Raw genomic sequence first — 23,406 nt, forward strand, 5'->3', positions numbered from 1 at the left:
GAGGCCAGTGACAAGGGCTACAACTTTTCTGTTTCCCGTAACACATTTAAAAATCACCCAGTAAATAAAACTGCCCTGTGTCTTTTCAGGCTGATGCCTGCCATGCTTACCAAATTGTGCACCGGAATGGCATTCCAGATGAACAAATTGTTGTGATGATGTATGACGACATTGCCTTCAATGAGCAGTAAGTATCAGAATTTTGGCAGAACTTTGTGTGCAGGGCTGTTGCTGCATATCAGAAGTGGGAGACCTGTGGTTCATTTGTTGCTGAACTACAGCTCCCAGTGCGCATGGCCTGAAGGCCCAAGGAGTTGGTGGGAGTTGTAGTTCGACAACATCTGCAAGGCTACAGGTTCCCTACCCCTGCTGTATATGAATCTAGTGTCTCTGTCACAAGACCTAACAAAAGCATCTCACAGAATGGCAGACTTCACTCATAGTTAGGAGGGGGCCAGCCGCTACACTTCTCAAGTGTTTAGTCTCCTATTTTCCACAGAAAGAGGGAAATCCCTGATCCTGGATTGTTTGCATGAAGCACAGTTTGGTGGCAAGGAATGCCTTCCATCAGCTTCAGCTGGTGGACCCAGCGGCATCCCTGTCTGCACAGGAATAGCCTGTTAATGCATGTTGTAGAGGTTTTCTCTTTTTTTAACTTTGAAAAGAAATGACTTCATTTTTTGCCCCTTTAAAATTTCCTGTCCACTTCCTCTCTTCAGGAATCCAACCAAAGGAATCATCATCAACAGGCCCAATGGTACAGATGTGTACAAAGGAACACCAAAAGACTATGTAAAAGAGGTAAGAACTAGATTTATTCGCTTGGTAACCTAGGAACATTGCTAGCTTTGAATATCCTAAGTTTCCCAAAGAAATAGGATTTTATTAACCCACCTGAAGAGTGGGCCACTTGAGTTTGGATGCTTTTGTCCAGAACCTAGAGACTTTGCTTCAATTTAAATGTAAACCACATATTTCAAGTGAAGCAAGACTAGTTAACTGTAAGCACACTGTCGGTCCATTAGCACAAAATCCACTGCATCCAAACCCCCTCCCGCATGCCAGATCACCCCCTCCTTGAATTGCAGCCTGAAGTCTTGGAAGTCTTCCAGGCAATTGGTTCTTTGTTCTGCAGCTGATGGGCATAGAGATCAATTCATAATTCACCATTGGCTTTCCAAGTCTGTTAGGGATACTCGCTTATCTCAACCTCACTTGTATTAAGTTTAGCTATCTGTATTTCCTTCATTTCCCACTGCCATCAATTTACAAAAAATGCTTTCAAAACATCCTAATAGCATGTATAGTAGGTTTAGGGGTAGGATGGACACCTGTGGTGGAGGCAGGATGAACTTTAAGCTAAGATGGTTGGTTTATTAAAGGGATACTATAGACAGATACTGATATTGGAGTCTTAATGGTGTTTGATGATGGTTTCTGAAGACTCGGGAGACACTGTCATTGAACCTAGCCTGTAAGATTTTTTTTAACTCACTGAATTTCCTAAAACTCCAGCCCAACCAGTTACTACCACATCCTGGTGCAGCTACTGGGGATAATCTGCCCTACAAAGCAGCCCTCACTCATAGTAGTGGCCCAGTACACAGAGACTCTGAGGAAACACTGTCTATAATAGTGCAGTTGTGCAGGGCATATGATTCAACCCTGCTTGACCTCTCTATTGGTGTTTTGCAACTTCCTGACTTGTTGCAGGACCTTAGCCAGTCCTAGCATACGCAGAGTTCATGAAAGCAATTGGCTGCAGGCAGGATGGACGAAGCAGGAACCAGTAACTTGTACTTATAGGTGTTTATTATATACAGTGGACTATTTACAGGAACAGAACAGAGCACAGATCTTTAACTAGCTCTCTCCTCCAACTCACAACTCTCAAGCCTCCAACTCCTACTCTCTGACTAACACATTCCAGTCAGTAGGCCATAAATCATTATTCCCGTGAGAGCTTGACCAATCATGGAGCTATCTCCATGCCTCTGTATCACCAGGCAGATTTTACTCCTTCACATTGCCTTGGCTGTCGGCCAACTCCTAATAGACTCTGTGTGAAGCTGCACGTATTCAAAATCCCAACACTCTCCGTCTCCCCACATGAACTGAGAGCCAGCCTGAAGTTCCAGGGTTCTGTGGATGTGTGTTGCTGGCGAGCATTATTTTTATATACGCAGGGTTCCCCAGAGCACTCTTTGAAAGCCATGGTTCTGCTGGATAGGAGCCAACACGCAGAAGTCAACTTTTTATTTTTTTATTTTAAAAGGAATGTTGCTGGCTGCATTTCAGCTTCAAATCTCTTTCCAACCTGTAGGATGTTACACCAGCAAACTTCCTTGCTGTGCTCAGAGGTGATGCTGAAGCAGTAAAGAATAAAGGATCGGGAAAAGTACTACGGAGGTAATTGGAAAGATGTGAGAATGGAATGCTGTCATTTCTTCATCAATATAGTTTTAACACCAAGTTGGAATTTAAGTAAAAGATTGGAAATTACGAAGGTTTTCTCTCTCTGCAGTGGCCCTCGGGATCACATATTTGTCTATTTCACTGATCATGGCGCCCCGGGACTTCTGGCTTTTCCATCTGATGATGTACGTAATCCCCCTGTCTTAAGTAGCACTGATTTAGTTCGCAAGCCTAGAAACACTTGTTTTCTCAAGCTACAGTTTAGCATTGACATGTAATGCTAAACCATGGTTCGTTTTTAACTGCCGCTCATTGAAGGTTTATTTTCAGTTGATTTGGTTAAAACATTGCTAGCTGGAGCTCAGTCTTGCAGATGAGCAAAGTAACCATGGCTTGTTTCATCTAATGCTGCTCTTGTTTTTGAAGTCCTGTTTCTTAGCACCGCTGTATCTGGGAAAGTATCTGAAGTGGGGGTGCTGGGGGAAAAAAAGAATTAAGCTAACGTGGGTTTAGATGTGACAAGAAACCATGGCTAGCACAAGAAGAGATTCATAGCTCAATTTCAAATCAGTTTCTTGTTCCGGTTTGTTGACTACAATTGCAAAGTGGATTCACACGTACGAACAATAGAGAATTGGAACAAGCCACAGCTTAATGCTTCTCTAGCCAGAGATTGTCAATTTCAGGAGTGAGGAAACCCTGGGCCCAAGGGCCACAGGTGGCCCTCTAGACCTCTCTTATCTGGCCCTCAGGACTCTTCCCCAGACCACATCCCTCTCCAGTTGTCTTCTGCACTCTCCTCAAATGCTATTGCCTAGCTAGATTGTGTATGTGCCTCTTGTCTGAATAGGGGATTATGAGGGGGAGGGGTGCTTGCATACAAATGCACCTGACTTTTATGTAGGGTACTAATGCAAAGGTAAGACTCTGTCCAATTCTGTCTTTGGCCCCATCCACCACTAGCATGCAGTCCCTGGAAGGTTTCTGAGATTGAAAAGGGCTCCCTGTCCTTGGACTATTTCAAGTCTCAGTGCCTCTCCTAGAACGGATGCACAAGCCTTTCCCAGTTCTGCTCTCTCGACATCCTGTGACACATCTGAACAAGATGCATTTTCTTGCTTTGCCATGTTTTCAGCAGTATTTCATGTCCAAAACTTGTAGGCCATTGTAAAGACTGCTGCACAGCTCATCTGTTGTATAGTACCACTTCCTGCGGTGCAAAATAAGGCATTGCCGTGGAGGAAGAAGATTCATGCACTTGGCCCAATTGTGCCTCTGATTTCAGAAGCCTGGGTATGAATCGGCATTGGGAGGGAGGGCAGCTTGTTCAGTGCACAGGGCCACATGGGAAACTATTAATGTATACAAAATATCATAACGTACTGGCATTTACTATATGAAATGATACTTGGTGACCGTGTTGTACCTCTTGAATAAGGGAGCGAGTGGCGCTGTGGTCTAAACCATTGAGACTCTTGGGCTTGCTGATCAGAAGGTCGGCAGTTTGAATCCGTGTGACGGGGTGAGCTCCCGTTGCTCTGTCCCAGCTTCTGCCAACTTAGCAGTTCAAAAGGACACCGGTGCAAGTAGATGAATAGGTACCGCTGTGGCGGGAAGGTAAATGGCATTTCCGTGCACTCTGGCTTCCATCACGGTGTTCCGTTGTGCCAGAAGCAGTTTAGTCATGCTGGCCACATGACCCAGAAAGCTGTCTGTGGACAAACGCCAGCTCCCTTGGCCTGAGATGATAGTCACCGGGACTTTATATGTATATAGAGTATCTTATCCTCAAGGGTTGAAAACGCGAGTAATTTTTTCTTCTTACAGTGGTCAACAATGAAGTATATTGTATCAGACTTCTCTCACTCATTGAAGGCTAGAAAAGTAGCTGTTTTGGGACTTTGGGTAATATATAACAGCCATGAAAGGTAGCTTAATCCATGAGAATGCACTGACAGGACACCCAGTGAGTGTTTTCAGTAGAGCAGGGGCTGAATTCTTGGCCTTCCCTGCCTCCGTCGGTTAATATGGGAATTGTGACAATGCAAGTCCACCTTGCAAGGTTATTGTAAAGATCTCTATAACTTACTTGGAGTGCTTCATATGCCTGATTGTACGCTAGATGTGTTTCTTATTACTTTAGTGGACAGCAGTGGGATATGATCAGGTACTTCCTTGTTTTACAGCTCCACGTAGAAGAATTGAACAAGACCATTTCATATATGCATCATCACAAAAAATACCAGAAGGTAAAATGACTATTTTCCACCTTTATTTATTTATTTATTTATTTATTTATTTATTTATTTATTTAATTTTAAGAGTGACAGCCATTATAATTGCATAGGACTCAGCTTTGTGAACTCTTCCGCTCTACATGCTAATTGTTACTGGAAAGGATGTTGTAGTAGAGTCATAAACTCAATAACACGGAAGTATGTGGAAAGATGGTATGATTAAGCTTTCCCCCTCTCCTTTAAAACAAACAAAAAACTATTGGACTTTATCATCACCTTTTTCTTGCATATTGAGAGAATCTTGCCTTAGCATACCTGGAGTAATACAGTTCTGAAACTGGAATGGGAAGTGTCCTCTTTTTCTCTCCCAGTTCAAATTTTCTGAGCTTACAGAGCTGGAAAGAGAAGTATCAGTCAACATGGGTTAACCTGAAAGTTTGCAGGTTCCCAAAAACACCTTAAGGTGGGAAAACACCCTAAAGGAAATAACCTATGTGAACCAGGAAGTGGCCTCTCCAGAAAAGGAAATAGTTCTTTCTACAGGCTTTGATTTCCATGTATCTTTCCCTCTTCCCACGACTTCATTCCATTCCTCCTTCTGTACATCCTTCCACCCAGTTGTGAGACTGGGCAGGTCAGCAGGGAGACCCTGAACTGGGATGGAATGGTACAACCTCACCCAACATTTTGTGCCACATCCTACCTTCAGAGTATCTAGCTTGTGTATAATGTTCAGCCGGTTTCTATGCATTCTGCTCTGGAGGGTAATGTGAAAATAAACACTTGTTTTTTTTAAGGCAGTATTATTTTAATTCTGCTTGATTAACTGGAAGTAAGTTCTGTTGAACTTGGTAGGTGCGCCTTCTGAGTGAATATGAAACATGTATAAGGTCCAACAAATTCTGGTAAATGTGGAGTAAGGTGGCGCCTTTTTTTATACCTGTTATGACCACAGCTATTCAAAAAGGCAAGAAAGGATGCTAGAGAAACCCAGGGTTGAATTTAGGGACAATTCAGTGAAAGTTAGTTTTTGCAAGTCTTACAGGTAGGGCCAGTTTGCATGTGATGCTAATTTCTGAATAGCGTTATGTGGATAAGGTTAGCGAGTACTTGCTAGAAGATTGGAAGCTTCTGAGTTAGAATAACTACCGCTTAGTGTTGCATTCAACTAACTATGGTTAGCTGTTGAAACAAGCTGTGTTTGATGAAACTGGCTGGTTTCAGATAGTAGTTGAGATTTAATTACCTTGGTATGGTTTGCACATCACAATAAGCCAGTTTCCCTCCCCCTCTAGTCTAGAGGCATGGTGAGCAGTAATAATCTGTAGATCAAAGAGTATCTTCGCTATATGATGGAGATGGAGCATGGGTCAGTGAGCTTATGGGTAAGGGAAAGGATACTTGGGAGAAATAGCAGGTACCAGATCTTTACCCAAACATCTAGAAGTGTGTCTCACTATTTCTTAACATAAATTGCAGATGGTGTTTTACATTGAAGCATGTGAATCTGGATCAATGATGAAAAATCTACCTCATGATATAAATGGTAAGTGAACAGTCAGCGTTCTGGTCTGAGACCAGTCATCTGATTGTATTCAAAACGTCTTCATTGGGAGGTATTGAAAACGTGCAAGCATTATTGCAATTTGGGTTAAATATGGTTTTTAAGTCTTATCTACACCAGGGGTGAGGGACGCGGGTGCGCTGTGGTTTAAACCACAGAGCCTAGGACTTGCCGATCTGAAGGTGGGTGGTTTGAATCCCCACGACGGGGTGAACTCCCATTGCTCGGTCCCCTCTCCTGCCAACCTAGCAGTTCGAAAGCACAAAGTGCAAGTAGATAAATTGGTACCGCTCCAGCGGGAAGGTAAAGGGCGTTTCTGTGCCCTGCTTTGTTTCTCCAGAAGCAGCTTAGTCCTGCTGGCCACATGACCCGGAAACTGTATGCCGGCTCCCTCAGTCCATAAAGGGAGATGAGCGGCGCAACCCCAGAGTCAGCCACGACTGGACCTAATGGTCAGGGGTCCCTTTACCTTTACACCAGGGGTGGGAAATTGGATCTGGCCGGTAGGATCTCATCCCACCCTCTTGTTTGCCAAATTCAGCATGAGGCTAGAAGTACCCAGCTGTCAATTGTCTGGCATCACAGTCATGGCCCATTTTTTGCCTGCAGGGTTTGAAATCAAGACTATACAGTGGTGCCTCGCAAGACGAAATTAATTCGTTCCGCAAGTCTCTTCGTCTTGCGGTTTTTTCGTCTTGCGATGCACGGTTTCCCATAGGAATGCATTGAAAATCAATTAATGCGTTCCTAGGGAAACCGCCTTCAGACCAGGTCCGGGGACAGTCTGTCCCCGGACCTCTTCTGAAGGCTGGGGGGGGGGGGACAAGGGCTTTTCTTCCCACCCCCAGCATTTTAAAAAACCCTGGGACAGCGGAGGACTTCTCCGCTGTCCGGGGCGATCTTAAAATGCTGGCGGGCGGCATTTTAAAATCGCCCCGGACAGCGGAGGACTTCTCCGCTGTCCGGGGCGATTTAAAAGCCCCTGGGAAGGCAGGCAGGGGGGACAAAGACTTTCGCCCCCTGCCCGCCTTCAGAAGGTGTTCCCGCCCCCCGCCCCACTTCGGAACAGCTTTCTGAAGTGGGGCAGCTGGGGCAGGTGTCCCCGCCCCCCCGCCCCACTTCGGAACAGCTTTCCGAAGTGGGGCGGCTGGGGCAGGTGTCCCCGCCCCCCCTCCCCACTTCGGAACAGCTTTCCGAAGTGGGGCGGCTGGGGCAGGTGTCCCCGCCCCCCCGCCCCACTTCGGAACAGCTTTCCGAAGTGGGGCGGCTGGGGCAGGTGTCCCCGCCCCCCCCGCCCCACTTCGGAACAGCTTTCCGAAGTGGGGCGGCTGGGGCAGGTGTCCCCGCCCCACTTCGGAACAGCTTTCCGAAGTGGGGCGACTGGGGCAGGTGTCCCCGCCCCCCCTCCCCACTTCGGAACAGCTTTCCGAAGTGGGGCGGCTGGGGCAGGTGTCCTCGCCCCCCCGCCCCACTTCGGAACAGCTTTCCGAAGTGGGGCGGCTGGGGCAGGTGTCCCCGCCCCCCCTCCCCACTTCGGAACAGCTTTCCGAAGTGGGGCGGCTGGGGCAGGTGTCCCCGCCCCCCCTCCCCACTTCGGAACAGCTTTCCGAAGTGGGGCGGCTGGGGCAGGTGTCCCCGCCCCCCTCCCCACTTCGGAACAGCTTTCCGAAGTGGGGCGGCTGGGGCAGGTGTCCCCGCCCCCCCCCGCCCCACTTCGGAACATCTTTCCGAAGTGGGGCGGCTGGGGCAGGTGTCCCCGCCCCACTTCGGAACAGCTTTCCGAAGTGGGGCGGCTGGGGCAGGTGTCCCCGCCCCCCCTCCCCACTTCGGAACAGCTTTCTGAAGTGGGGCGGCTGGGGCAGGTGTCCCCGCCCCCCCCGCCCCACTTCGGAACAGCTTTCCGAAGTGGGGCGGCTGGGGCAGGTGTCCCCGCCCCCCTCCCCACTTCGGAACAGCTTTCCGAAGTGGGGCGGCTGGGGCAGGTGTCCCCGCCCCCCCTCCCCATTTCGGAACAGCTTTCCGAAGTGGGGCGGCTGGGGCAGGTGTCCCCGCCCCCCTTCGGAACAGCGTTTTAAAATGCTGGGGGTCGGGACACGGGGAGATTTTAAAATGCTGGGGGTCGGCAGCGCTTCGCTCCCGACCCCCAGCATTTTAAAACCTTCCCGGGACACGGGGAGATTTTAAAATGCTGGGGGTCGGCAGCGCTTCGCTCCCGACCCCCAGCATTTTAAAACCTTCCCGGGACAGGGGGAGATTTTAAAATGCTGGGGGTCGGCAGCTAACGCTTCGCTCCCGACCCCCAGCATTTTAAAATCTCCCCGGGACAGAGACTTCTCTGCTGTCCCTTGGAGATTTTAAAATGCTGGGGGTCGGCAGCGAACGCTTCGCTCCCGCCCGCCAGCATTTTAAGATCGCCCGGGGCAGGCGGGGGGGGGGAAGGCAGGCGGGGGGAGCAAAGACTTTTGCCCCCCGCCGGCCTTCAGAAGAGGTCCTCTTCTGAAGGCCGGCTGTGGGCAAAAGTCTTTGCTCCCGACCGCCAGCATTTCCCTATGGGCTTTCGTCTTGCGATGCAAGCCCATAGGGAAATTCGTCTTGCGAAGCGCCTCCAAAACAGAAAACCCTTTCGTCTTGCGGGTTTTCCGTCTTGCGAGGCATTCGTCTTGCGGGGTACCACTGTACTGTTAACTGAACAGCCTGCAAAGCACCTTTCAAGGTGCTCTGCTGATCCTTTAGTCTTGCAGTTGTGAAGTCTTCTGGAGTGCTTTGCAAGGGGCTTCACGAGATCAGCTGACAGTCAGCAGATCACAGGGCTATACAGTTGATTGCCGGTGCCTGGAAAGCCTTTCAGTGGAGTCAGGTCCTTGCCTGCCCCACACCTGACTTCCTATGCATGACATTGGGTGTAGCACAGGTTAGGCTTGGCTTGACTGCAGTGGCTCTGCCATCTGGGGAAGCTTGGAGGGGTCTGGAAGTTCACTGCACCGCTCTACACCAACCTTGGGTGCTCAGATGAGACTCCAGTGGGGATTATGGAGGTTGTAGCAGAACAACATGGGGGCCTTGAGGATGGGAGTTTAAATATTGAGAGCTTTTACTTTTCCTCTACCCAGTCGCTGCTTTGCTCGCCAACCCTTCCAGCTGGCACATAATTGGCATCCTTCTGAAGGGATGTTCCATGTGTGGAGCTATATGTGTGGAAGCTTTCCCATTCATTCTTTGTCACTTTTAGGGGAAGGCTTTTGAATGTGCGCAGAGCTCTGGATTGGAGCAAATGTGTCTAAAATCAGCTTAAAACCAAACTTCTTAATTTCAGCTGGGTTTAGATCAGGCCACTCGGACAAGCGCATACGGCAGCCGTGTGCCAGCTATGGGGAAGCAAGTAAATAGTGCCCCCTCCATTTGCCTTGCAGTTTACGCCACGACTGCTGCTAATCCTAGCGAATCGTCTTACGCATGTTATTTTGATGACAAGAGGCAAACCTATCTTGGTGACTGGTACAGTGTCAATTGGATGGAAGATTCCGATGTGGTGAGTCCCCAAGATCCAGTAACTTCCTTTTTCTTTCATCTGACATTACGGATCTTGATTTGTTTTGTTCTTTAAATGCTTTATTTAGTGCAGTTTTGTTTACCACCAAGAGCCACAATGGGCCCTTTTAGAGTAGGAGAACCAAAGGCAGTGTATTCTCGGGAGTGTTTTCTCTAAGCTGCCTTGATACATGTCTAGTACAGGGCTTTCCATTGTGCACCCCAGTATTACCAGCCACATCTAAGTAGGAAGGTGGCTTCCTGCTTACTAGTAGAGACATCCTCTTTCAAGCAGGGAACTGACTCACAAGAGTTACATCTCTAGATCCACATACTTGCAGAGGATTTAGCAGCGTCTAAAGGCCTGGGCGTTGTAGATGTCACCTAGAAGTGATGACGTTATCTTGAGTCTACAAGCCACAAGCTTTCGACACCTGTGCAAGCTTAAATTTGCTGCCTCAGCCTCTGGGGACAACTCCACCCATGATGTTGGTGGTGCTTGTGGCGATCACACAGGGTCCCCGGACGTTTCACCGTCTATTGATCCCTGTGCCACCACTTTATTTCTCGCTGCCACCACCCAGGCCCTACCTGGTACAATACTGAGTCCAGTCAGGGTTAAATTGGAACATAAACTTCTGTTTATTTATTGCAGTTTCACAAGCGTGTGGGTTCATAAACGGTATCGGTCAATAACAATCATGGGGTGTCTATCCAGACCTATAACTTCCGCTACCTGCTCTCACTCACTAAACCACCTCTCAGATATTTACTTGTCTTCCTAGCTCCTAACTGTTCCTGACTCAGCTTATTTTGCTACACTAACTCAACCTACCCACAGACTCTATCCAAATTCACTCCCACTCCAACCAACCACCCAACTCCCAACGAACTCCTCCCTTCGCCCCTCCCAGAGCTGGTTTTATAGTCCCACTGACTCCACCCCCCTGGGTTCTGATTGGGTAACTTGTTTAACTATTTCACCTCCAGCACTCTCATATGTTAACGTCACAGTGCTCTCCTGGGAATCTTCAGAGGGTTTAATGACGACTCCTTTGCGTTTCTCAATATCCCAACACCAATAGATGATAAACAGACAAATTCAAGAGTCAATTGCTCTAAGAAGTCTTCCCCCTCTCCCCCCAGTTGGTACCCTCTGCTCTTCAGACAGCAGGTGTGCTGGAGAAAGGGCTAAGATAGCCTGACAGGCATGTCCAAAGTCTATTTCGGGGGCCTAATCTGGCCCACTGGTTGGTTTAAGCTCAACAACTTCACTCCTAAAAAAAGGTCCAAAACTTTGGTCAGCCCCCACTGCCCTTCACTTCATCAAATCTGGCCCTCTTTGAAAAAAGTTTGGACACCACTGGCTTAAGATAACTATTGGTGGGAGGATTTATGCAGGGGACAGCAATCCAGCAAATACCAGATTCAACAAGAGGTTGTATGCATTGCCATTGTGGACTGTAGCAGGAAGACCTGTTGTGTTTCTAGCTAACTGCAGGGCAGATATAGGCTGCAAATGTCTGAAAAGGGCACAGATAACTTGTATTTATCAAAACTATTACTATTATTAGAACTATTTACATAAACCAAACAGATAAAAGCATTGGCAGGATTATTATAATAACCCACAGTTTCATAACAGTATATATTTAAAGAAGAGGAATAAATGAACAAATTAAGTTAATTTGGATATGTAGAAAATGTTAAACATAAATTTAAGGAGTGGGGGGAGGAAGTCAGGTTTTGAAATGTAAAAATGATTGTAAAATCAGTGAAATGTATAAATTTGAAAATGTATAAATTTTTAAAAAGAACTATTTCCACAAACCTGTCATGAAAGCATCACAAACTGTTGAACAATAATACCATCAAATGACATTCAAACTTCAGACTGAATAAATCCATAGTACTATTTGTTTCATAGTTCTCGATGCCCAGTCATTCATTGCAGACTTCCTAACTAAGAATGAATGAATCACAATGGGAGCTTTGCCCAAGAACTAATGATTCACGATGGGAGGTCTGTTGAAGTACCGTTTCAAGTTTTCTGATTGCACAATCGCATTAGGAACTTGGTCAGCAATTGCTTCGTTGTCGTCTTTTTTTTAGCTCCCCTCTTTCCCAAAAGGGAAGTAAAACCTTTTCAATTGCGTTGGTATGTGAATAGCTGAATCATGTGCAACTTTTCTTTCTTTTTCTCTCTATGCCTTTTTTTTTTTTGGTCTGCAGGAGGATTTGAAGAAAGAAACTCTGCACAAGCAGTTTCTGTTGGTAAAGAAGCATACAAACACCAGCCATGTGATGCAGTATGGAAACTTGGTGAGTGTTTGGTCTCAAATGGGCAATTGCGGACAGTTGTGTTTTGCACCAATGTTTACTTTGTATTTCTTACCCTTGTCTGTGGTTTTCTCTGTAATACTACAACCCCTGTGAGGTAGGTTAGGCTGAGAGACGGCATCCAGCCTGAGGTCGCCCGGTGAGTTTCATTCCCAAGTGGGTCTCCCAGCTTCCGGTCAAGCACTCTAACAGTACAGTGGACTCTCAGGTTGCGAACGTGATCCGTGCAGGATGCACATTTGCAACCCGCAGCGGCGCGTCTGCGCACACGCGGGTTGCGATTCGGCACTTCTGCACATGCGCGACCGCCGAAACACGGAAGTAACCTGTTCGGGTACTTCTGGGTTTCGGCGGTCCGTAACCCGAAAAAACGCAACCTGAAGCGTCTGTAACCCAAGGTATGACTGTACGCCAAATCATAGCTATTTTGACCCAGACCTTCAAGTCTGCATCCTAAATCTTGAAACTGGAAAAAGCGGAAACAAATGGGGGAACAGAATCTTTATTTCTTGCTTTCCTTACCCAAGAGCTGGGGGCAGGGAGTTGCGTACATGGTTCCTTCCTTCCCTCCCCCCCCCCCCCGCTTTAACACAACAGCCTCGGGAAGTAGGTAAAGTGATTGCCCAAGGTCTCCTGGTGTACTTCACAACTGAGCAAGGATTTAAACCCAGGATTTCTTAATCCAGCACTCTGTACTGTTCCATCCTACAGCAACCCTACTTTAGAGGGCTTGTGTTGTGCAATTTGTTCCTTACACTTGTCCTCTGTTCATCCTCTCAAGGAGCTCTGTAGTTTGCTAAAGGCCCCAGGCGCAATTCCTACTCGGGAAGCTTAAAGGCCCAACCCTGCCCTGCTTCAGCAGTTAACCTGTGTCTTAATGCTGCAAGACCAACTATCCAGGGCATGGCTCCTTCCCCTTTCCCCCTTGTCCCTCCAGTTTTGCAACATGCTCTCCTTCCAGAGCTGAGATGACTCCTGGTTTCTCCAGCCTTCCGTGTTTTCAGCCAATTTCAAATTGCAGATGGGTCCTGTATCCCTGTGGTAAAGCACATGTGTTTTGCATGCAGTAGGTCCCAGATTCAGTCCCTGGCATCACCCTGGGTAACACATGCCCTGGGACCCTGGAGAGCTTCTGCCAGTCAGAGTAGGTAGACAGTACTGGGCTAGATGACAAAGCAGTTTAACCTGGTATAAGGTAGCTTCTCAAGGTTGCATCCAACTTTAGCCCCAAAGAATCCTGGGAAATGTAGTTTAAGGCTCATGAGAGTTGGTAGGAAACCTTCATTCCTCTCACAGCTACAGTTTAACAGTCAAATCCCTCTTTCCAGAGAACTCTCAGGAATTTTCGTGTCGTGAGGCAAATAGGTCTGTTACAAATAGGCAAATTACTGTTATGGTTATATGCCACCTTTATCTTCCAAGGATCTCACATGATTTTCCTCCTCACAACAACCCTGTGAGGTAGGTTAGGCTAAGTGACGGTAACTGGCCCGAGGTCACTCAGTGAGCTTCATGACAAAATAGCGATTCGAACCTGGGTCTCCCATATCCTAGTCCAACACTCTTAACCATTACGCCACTCTGGCTCCCAGTGCATCGCCAAGTATGGATACTTTGGATACAGCTTGTACATTCAGGCCTCTGTAAAGCACTTGCTTATATAAAATCACAGGTGCTCTTGAAGCTCAGCTTAATTTCTCCATGGCCTCTCCATTCAAGGTGTTTTATTGGGTGTGTTAACAGTGCCTGGAAACAGATGTGAGAGGACCTAGCTCAGATCCTTGCTTTCAGTCCACCAGGTAGCCTTAGGAAACTTGCCCATCTTGTCTCAGGGGCTGCTGGAAGAACAAACCAATTGATTGAAAACCAGTCCCCTCCAGGTTTTCAAGCAATTGCAAGCTTTTGGAAAGCAGCTCTGCTTCCCAAAAATGCGTCCGTCCCATTAAAGTGAAGGGTGTCTTTTTGTTCTTCTCTCCCCCACCCCTTGCAGTCCATCGCTCACATGAAAGTGGCGCAGTTCCAGGGCACAAGAAGCGCCTCCAGCGCCCCCATTTCGTTGCCCCCCGTGAGTCGCTATGACCTCACCCCCAGCCCCGACGTCCCCCTTGCAATCATGAAGCGCAAACTGATGGCCACAAATGATGCGGTTGAGGCCAAGGCGATTCTAGGAGAGATGAAGAGACACCTGGAGGTAAGAGCCGAGAGGGGCGCAATATTAACGACAGTGTGGCAGGGTTGGAAGTAGGAGCTCACTGCACCCATGCGAATGCCGCTAATTCGTGTTGTACTTCATTTGATAGAACAATGTTCTGAATCACCAACCCAAAGGAGGGAGGGCTCTGTGCAGTGGTTGGTGCAGGGATACAAAAGAAAAGGATATCGAAAGCATTCAAGTGACCTGTTCTAGTGCTTTATGAAAGAAAGGTGTAGACTTGCAACAAATCAGCCTGCCAGGTCTCGCGGCCTTTGCAGACATGGGATGGACACCGCAACAAGGAGATGGCTTCTCCATGCCCAAGCAAACATTCATATGTTCTTTATACACAAAGCAGCATGCATCACTTGGGTCAGGGCTTCCCATCACTCCACCTGACCAGATAAGGGCATAGGTGGCAAATAACCAAATCTTACAGATATTTTCCTTTCCTGGGCTCAGAGACCAGCACCCCAAGCACGCAGATAACATCAAAGCAAGCTGATCGGCCTATATAAAAAGTAGAAACTTATACCAGCTGATTGTTACAACTACTGCCAGTTAATTGTGGAGTTGTTTTGACTACCAAGATGGCATTTGCAGAGCTTCTGAAATACTTCACCTTTGGTTCTACACAAACAGGCAGGATATGCCCCCTGAGCACTATACTCAGCGCTGATATGCTTGAGTGCTCCTGCTTTGCACGTGCAAGGGTTGGGGGGGGGGAGCTGCTTCCTTAAAATATCTCTTCTGCAAATTTTGGTGGTGAACTTTTGAGCGAGGATGAATTCAGCATTGCCTATTGGCAGCAGTTTTTGAGAGTTGGTCAGCATGCTGCCGTACGAAATACTTGTTGTCTGTGTTGTCCATGATACTGTCTCATGATCTGAGAAGCACCTCAACAGGCTGCCAACTAGCTTGGAGGTTTTCTGTTTTCAAACGGGAACTTCCCAAGCTTCCTTTTTCGGTATGTTTTGCGTGCACAGCCCCCAGAAAAGGTGCTTTCACAGCAGACTGTGGGAACCATCTGTTCCAGCGTGAACAGAAGGAAGAGACATGTTTCCCCCCACATGAGCGGTGGGGATGTGCTGTGATTTCCCCCAGAGGTCACCTGAGCATAGCAAGATGCGAAACTCAGCCTAGGATGCTTTCGGTTCTTGTATTAAGAATGTCTCAGCCGAGACTTCTGTGATAACTTCCAGCTCTGAGTTATGTGACCAGAAATGAGATGTTCAAAAGGCAAATGGACATGGTGGTTGTGGCTAGCAGACTTCTTTGGTTTGACCCTTCCCTTCCCCTCCCCCCAAAAAGCTGTGTAAGAACAGGAGGCTTCTGTTAGAGCCGCAGTTGCCTAGAGGGCACTAAGGAACTGTGTTCTAGATAACAAAAGAGTTACTCTTGTCTCTTCCTCCACAGGCTAAAGAGCAAATCCAGAATGCCATGCGCAAGATTATATCCTTCATAACGCTTTCCAGTGAGCACACAGAGCAGCTCCTGTCGGAGAGGATGAGCCTCACGAATTACGACTGTTACGAGGCCTCAGTGCGCCACTTCAAGAGCCATTGCTTCAACTGGCATGCTTCCCCTGTGGTAAGTCTCTTCAGACTTGGAGCCAAGGCTCAGTATAGCCACACTTAAGTGCAAGGTGATGAGTAGACTGGGCTAACTGCTGCATCCCTCTCTGGGAGGAGCTTGCATCAAGATATCTTGGTTGTCTTGAGAGGGATATTTTATCTGATCAGTTGCTTTAGTTCTGTGAGTGAGCCGTCAGTGAGTGATCAGTTTGTGCCTCTGGCAAGAGTGGTCTGACCTCCCCTGACAGCAAACTGGTTGGGAATGAAGGGGAGGGGGAGAGAAGCCATGTCCCTACCCATCTCTTGCTCTGGTTTCACCCCCACAGACTTCAGCTTCACCCATAGCCATTACTTCCCTCTCCCCACTGAAAGGGACTACAGCCCTCAGATGAACAGCTGCCTCCCTTAGGATTATGCGTTGAGTGGGGGAAAGGTGTAATTCTCCTGCTTGTTTCTGTTTTTCAGTATGAATATGCTCTGAGACAACTGTACGCTTTGGTCAACGTCTGTGAAACAGGATATCCCATTGACAGGTAAAATCTGTGTACAAATGATTTGAGGTGTAATGTGCATTTTCTAGAAGGAGAACGTCAATTGTATATTTGGGCTAGTTCTTACTACCTTGTATAAGGAATCTGAAGATAGATATTCTATCAACGCAGAGAGGGAGAGAGAACTGTTACATGTAATGTGCTTTTAGCATTTACGTGCCAGTAAACCATAGATAGATGTGTGTATCTTTGTTTAATCTTACGGTACTATATTTGCACCTGCCGCTTGTCATGCTAGTGATGGAGTGTGCATCTGCAGCCAAGTTTAAGCAAGGTGAGAGAATCATAGAATTGTAGAGTTGGAAGAGGATCGTCTCGCCCAACCCCCTGCGATGCAGGAAGATGCAACTGTCCCAGGCAGGGATCAATCCTGCAACCTTGGCATTATCAGCACCCTGCTCTAACCAACTGAGCTATCCTGCTGCCCAAGCAAAAGGGGGGAGCAAGGGGCCATTGCTGCTGCTTCCGCCGCTGGCACCCAGGGGTGGGGGAATGTCCAAGCCGCCCAGAGTGGCTGGGGAAACCAAGCCAGATGGGCGGGATAGAAGTAACAAATTGTATTATTATAAGCGGGCCAGTGAAGCAAGCAGACCGTCACCAAAGGGCAAGGAGGGAGAGGAATGAAAGGGAGAAATGTTCACATTGCTGCTGCCACCAAGAAAGGAGAGCCTGCGCTTCAAAACTACAGCTCTTGGCAGTGGGAAAAGCGGGGAGAGTCTTTCTGCTCTTTGTCCTCCCACCCCCTGGCGGCAGTCAGAAGTGTGTGAGCAGACAGGCAGAGCAAGCGACTCAGGCAGGTGGGTGGCAAAAGGGAGAAGTCAGGTTGCTGCTGCTTATTGAAGATGGAAGTGGGAGGTGCAGGGAGGTCTGCCCCACAGCCCTTCCCCTCTCTGCAAGTGATCTGAAAAGCTGGGGAAACCAGCACAACCTTCTCTCATCAGGTACCACTGTGAAGTGTAAGGAGCTGTGGCAGGTAGGCAGGGCTGGTGGGCAGTGCAAGCAGGGGATGCAGCCCACAGTACAGTGCTCCCAAACTTGGGTCTCCAGCATTTTGGACTACAGTTCCCATCATCCCTGGTCCTGCTAGCTGGGGATCATGGGAGTTGCAGTCCAACAACAGCCGGAGACCCGAATTTACGAAACACTGCCCTAGTACGCAAAACAAATTTGTGCCGTGAGAAAACCCTTGTTTTTACGCTTGTCGTTTCTCTTGCAGAATACTATCAGCCATGGATCGAGCCTGCAATGAATTTTAACCAAAAAGCAATTCAGTCGAGAAATTCAGCAACGAGCAGTTAATAATGTGGTAGTCGTCAAACCCAGGAACTAACATAAAGCAAAGGCAGTCAAGTGCGTCCTCTGTCAATAAAAAGAAAAAAGCCATGGAGGGGTAGCCACCAGGTTCTGCACTTTAAAGCCTTGGGAGGGTGAGACAGGATCCCTTCCAAGGGCGTGTCTCACTCCAGAAGCTGCTCCTGAAGTCTTCTGGAACGGACAACTTCATCAGCGCCTTCAGAATCGCATTATTGAATTCCACTCTGAGACTGTTTTGGCAATTACAGCAAAGGGATTGCTTTGAATTGTACTGGTTTTCTTTTCTTTTTTTTAATCGTTTGCTCAGGTTTTGGTGGCCTCCTTTTTTGAGAATTAACTAAGGAATTCCACACAGAAAAATGGCCTGTAGTGGATATGGCATTTCTGTTTGTTTTTATAATTGGAAATTAATGCTTTAAGGACCCAAGGGTTGACTGCAAGCTTCTAGATTGCACATCTCAAGAAGAATAAAAGGCCAGCTGTAAATTGGGGTTGTGGAGGGGTGTGTGAGAGGGTTAATTGGATAATTTGATTTAAAATGCTTGGGTTTTGTTTGAAGATAAAACCGTGGTCACAAAAGCCCCCCACACTGAAGGAGACGAATGTCTGTTCTGTTTTCTGATTCTTATGTAATTGTATGTTTACACAACTTGGTGGGAGATTGTGCAGTGTTGACCTGTGAAGGATAATAAAACATGTTGAGCTGCTTATGCCTCACTCTAAACTCACATTTGTCTCCAGTCTTTTAACGGGGTGGTTTGTTAAGCAGCAACTTGCACCTCAGGTGTGTTTGTGGTTTAACTTTAGCCTCTTTGATGCTTCCCCAGTTGTTGTTTAGTCATTTAGTCATGTCCGACTCTTCGTGACCCCATGGACCAGAGCATGCCAGGCACTTCTGTCTTCCACTGCCTCCCGCAGTTTGGTCAAACTCATGTTTGTAGCTTCGAGAACACTATCCAACCATCTTGTCCTCTGTCGTCCCCTTCTCCTTGTGCCCTCCATCTTTCCCAACATCAGGGTCTTTTCCAGGGAGTCTTCTCTTCTCATGAGGTGGGCTTCCCCAGTGGAACTACATTATTGCCATTTGCTGAGGCACTCTAGTAGTATAATGCAGTGAAAGTAGGATTTATTTTCTCCTTTTTTTGCCAAGCACCTGGAACATTGGTGATTTAAGTTAGAGAGAAAGAGGTTATCTTTCAGATAACCACATTGGATCCCATTCTGAAAGCTCACATAGAGCAGATGTGCCCTTTGCTTAGTCCAGTGGTCTGTATTCACCCCTGGACAGAGGGTTGCATGACAGTGGTGGCTATGGCCAAAAGTTGGGTGGCTTTATCCCCACACTTGCATACAGCCCCTTCTTCAGCTGGTTGGTGCAGGTGAGCTGAGGAGGTGTTTTTCCCCATCCCATAATCAATCGGATGATCAAGAAGAGAACATCTTGCATTTTTTACCAGGGTGCTGTGCTCTGCTGTCCCCAGCATGGCACCAACTTAATTTCATCCTGTTGCTGCTGCCAAAATCAGTGGGGTCTTGGGGGGAATGTGGCAAAAAGGCCCAATCAAGTCCCCAAACTGGGAGTTAGCAACCACTGAAATTAGCTATTCCCCCACCTTGCTGGCTTTTCCTAGCTCACCCTTCCTTTGTGTATTTCAAAAACACCCAACTCTAATGTGGCCTTTTCAAGTGCTTATGGAGCTGCTTGTAGCCCCAATGTTCTATGCTAGGAAGCTGCAGGTAAAATGTTGCCGTTGCCTTCTGAAAACATTGAGTACTCATCCATTCATTATTTGCTGAGACCTAGACGGTTGCGCATGCTCCCATGTACTCTGCATCCTGAGCGCTCCCACCACTGTTTCAGAAAGTGGTGTATATCCAATATTATTCACAGCCCATATCCATCCTGTCTTTTCCTAGGAAAATACTTTGTTTTGATGCATTCCCCTGCCCCAAGCCGGCTTTTGGTTTGAATTGAGAAAAAGAATGACTTAGCTGTGTTTTAAGCTCTTATACATGCATGGCCCAAAGGCTGAACTCCAGCCGGTTGCAGATTAATTGTATTGTGGCAGGAGCTGTAGTTCAGTGGTAGAGCACCTTGCCTTGCCAGAAAGTCCCAGGTTGACTGGGCATAATCTCCTGTCTGGAGAGCTGCTGCCTGCCAGTGCCTGCAATACATTGTCTGCTAAGACCTGAGGCATTTTTCTATGTTCCTAATGCCAGGCCTTAAAAAATTGCAGTAGTGACAGATTTACTATCGAGATATTGGTGTATGGGTGTCTGAGTAGTATATTTCCCCAGAAATATACTGCATTCTCTGGAGTGACTAGGACATTTCTTGGGCAACAAGTCTCTTGGAAGCTTGCAGCTGCTGCCAGTTGTAATCCTGGCACAGAGTAGTAGACTTTTTTTTTTGAGAGAGAGAGAGAGAGAGAGAGAGAGATCTGCCAGTTAAACCAACAGCACAGATCTATTCTTTATAGGAATGTTTCCAAGACAAGATGTAGGGGTGCCTTCAGACCCTTTCTATTTTGTGGGTGGGATTTCAAAGAATCATAGAACTGTAGAGTTGGAGGGGACTTGGGGGGGGGGGTCACCCAGTCCAACCCTCTGCAATGCAGGAGTCTTGACTGGCAAGTTCAAGGTTGCACAGTGAAAGTGGGTTTGGCACTCTTGCACAACTAATCCGCTCCACTGAGAAGTCATTTTTATTTTGTAATCAGTAAAGGGATTGATGCAATGTCTTATAACTTCTCCATAAACAAAGAACAGTGCATGCTTCCGTAAGTAGCAGTTGTCAAATAATACCCAACCCCTGAGGATTGAAAGTTTGAGGAATTTATATTACATCCAACCTAATCCTATGTCTAGGTAAAGGGACCCCTGACCATTAGGTCCAGTCGTGGCCAACTCTGGGGTTGTGGCACTCATCTCGCTTTATTGGCCGAGGGAGCCGGTGTACAGCTTCCGGGTCATGTGGCCAGCATGACTAAGCCACTTCTGGCGAACCAGAGCAATGCACGGAAACGCCGTTTACCTTCCCGCTAGAGCGGTACCTATTTACGAGCAACAGGAGGTTAAGAACAGGTTAAGAACAGTTTCAGCTTAAGAACGGACCTCCAGAACGAATTAAGTACTTAACCTGAGGTACCACTGTATTCAAAGAGGAATTCTCTGCAAGAACTTGCCTCTTTTGACTGATCAATTTTTCTGTGACATAGAAAATATCACCACCACCCCCGGGAGAGTTCCTCCTAGTCTAGCTTTCCACAACCTGTTGCCCTCCAGAACTTTTTGACAACAACTCACATCAGCCCTTCCTGATGTAGGCAATAAAATATCCCTTCCAAGACAACAGCCATCAGTACCCTTTTTTAAAGCTACGGTATCTCTTCCATTCCTGGATGCAGCAGTTACACCAGGAGCACCACTGCTCACTTTACATTTTCTTCAGATATCTTTAATTTCAAATGTGCTTCCCCCTTGTTGCCCAGGGATGGGGAGCTTGCAGCCCTCCAGGAGTTATTGAACTCCAAGTCCCATCAGTCACAGCCAGCATGGCCAACGGTCAGGAATAATGGGAGCTGAAATCCAATAACACATGGGAGGGGCACAACTTGCCTATATCTGCCTTACCCCATGGAACATAAGAAAAGCCTGCAGGATCAGGCCAATGGCTCGTCTGGTGCAGCATCCTGGTCCCACAGTGGCTGAACACCTGCCTGTGGGAAACCAGCAAGCAGGATCCGCACACAAGAGCCTTCTCCTGTGGTTTCCAGCAACATGCATTCAGGAGCATTGCTACCTCCCAGAATGGAATCCCAGGGTGGTCTGCAGGCCATTGCAACACTCCATACAAGGCAAAGTGAAATGATCACCTAAGGCAGTGGATGCAGGAGGGCAGAGAGTGGTTGCTGCACAGTGATGGACCTACATTTGGGGGCCCCTGAAGCTTAAACTGTTATGGGGGCTCCTTTGCAACCAGCAACAAGGTCTGCGTAACCACTGTTATCTTCTTCAGAGGCGTGGTTCCATGACAGATCACTACAATTCTTTTCGTGAGTTTGTACTTTAGGTATCCACTTAAGTAAGGGAGTAAAAATATATTAGCCACAGCAGGACAGCCAACTTACCACAACACGACACCTTTACAATATCTGTGCTACTGACTCTCAAACTTAGGAGTTGTTGGAATACATACAAAACAAAATTAATCCACTTGAGTTGCGTGGCTCGAATTGGGGGTTCTCTACCCAAAATGTTTAAGCAATGTGATCTAAAGCCTTCTCTGTAGCCCCTCCAGGATTAGGGGCCATGAAGCTTAAGCTTCATAGTTTCATAGCAGAACTGCCCCTGGGCAGTGCCAGGGAAGTGTTGGAGGGCCGAGCTGTGTGGGCACCACAAGGCCTGGCTTGCACACTCTACAGGCAAGACCCTTTGCTGCCTAATTAGAGGTAGATAGCCGTGTTGGTCTGCTGTGGTGGAAACAAAATAAAAAAATTCCTTCCAGTAGCACCTTAGAAACCAACTAAGTTTGTTATTGGCATGAGCTTTTGTGTACATGCACAGGGAAGCTCATACCAATAACAAACTTAGTTGGTCTCTAAGGTGCTACTGGAAGGAATGTTTTTACTTTGCTCCCTAAGGTGGGCTTCCTCAATTTGCCCTTACAGAAGCTGAGAAGCACTTGAATCGGGCTTTAGCACTGGTGATGAGACAGCGTTCTCCACTGCACCCAAGCTAGTTTAGGGGATGGAGGGTATGCTAAATGGTGCAAATAGCACTGCCCAATCCACTGGCTGCTCAAGGTGATTGATGAAGCACCATTCCATCCCCGTTAAATAATTCAATCTGCTGCTACCTTCAATTTTTTTGTATACATAAAGATGGCATGTCCAGTGCACTTTAACTTACCAGTCTCGTATGTTCACCTAGCTAAGTATTGGTCATTGGCCTTGCTGGCTGGGGTTGATGGGAGGTGCAGTTAAACGATATCTGGAGGGTCAGAGGTTTGCCACTCCTACCATGGAGTTTAGCTCCTTTTGGGTGGTTGAGAGCACATTTAGGGTGTCCTTCAGTGTAATCTTATTCCTCTTTTATCACACTTGCAGTTCAACATCTTTTCTTTGCTGCTTAGGAACATGTTGGGAAGGGTCATCTAGGCTCAGTCCCATAATCTTCTGCTTCACAGCCATCACGAGGATATTGCGTCACCTATTAGCGTGTATAGGAGAATGAGAAAAACAAGGGAAAGCAGATACCAAACAAAATGAGAGGAGAGCCAGATCCTGTTTTTGAGAAAGCAAACATTTTATTTTCTCAAGAAGGATTGCAGCAGCAGCAGTTCCCCCCGGCCCGACCCCACAAAAAGCAGAAAGTCAGGTTTCTTGATTTGCATGCAGACTGGTTGCACTCAGATTGAAAAAAATATCTTTTTACAAAATGCACATGAATTAAGACCCAGTTTGCAGTACGGTTTCCTGTCTTTGAGGAAAGTTTTCTTCTTTTTTTATATATAACCCACTCAGCCATGGGCTGTATGGGGGGCTAGGGGAGGGGTAGTACTTCTGGGGTAGGGATGCAGGTGGCGCTGTGGTCTAAACCACTGAGCCTATTGGGCTTACTGATCAGAAGGTTTGAATCCCTGTGGCGGAGTGAGCTCCCGCTGCTCTGTCCCAGCTCCTGCCAACCA

The 23,406-nt window shown here is 47.4% G+C and overlaps 1 protein-coding gene across 1 annotated transcript in view; it reads left to right on the plus strand.

Moving 5' to 3' along the window:
* LGMN (legumain) overlaps positions 1-18,445 on the plus strand; it is a 31,675-nt gene extending 13,230 nt beyond the window's left edge. The window contains exons 3-14 of the mRNA XM_081213363.1: positions 90-187; positions 720-801; positions 2,324-2,409; positions 2,525-2,600; positions 4,602-4,664; positions 6,132-6,198; positions 9,627-9,745; positions 11,977-12,066; positions 14,075-14,275; positions 15,695-15,868; positions 16,318-16,385; positions 17,620-18,445. Of these exons, the coding sequence (XP_081069489.1) occupies positions 90-187; positions 720-801; positions 2,324-2,409; positions 2,525-2,600; positions 4,602-4,664; positions 6,132-6,198; positions 9,627-9,745; positions 11,977-12,066; positions 14,075-14,275; positions 15,695-15,868; positions 16,318-16,385; positions 17,620-17,659 (1,164 nt within the window). The 3' untranslated portion in view covers positions 17,660-18,445. The remainder of the gene's footprint in view (positions 1-89; positions 188-719; positions 802-2,323; positions 2,410-2,524; positions 2,601-4,601; positions 4,665-6,131; positions 6,199-9,626; positions 9,746-11,976; positions 12,067-14,074; positions 14,276-15,694; positions 15,869-16,317; positions 16,386-17,619) is intronic.
* Positions 18,446-23,406: the final 4,961 nt, after the last annotated feature.

The sequence above is a fragment of the Podarcis bocagei genome, assembly GCF_964188305.1.
Source record: "Podarcis bocagei genome assembly, chromosome: 1".
NCBI classification, from domain to species: Eukaryota; Metazoa; Chordata; class Lepidosauria; order Squamata; family Lacertidae; genus Podarcis; species Podarcis bocagei.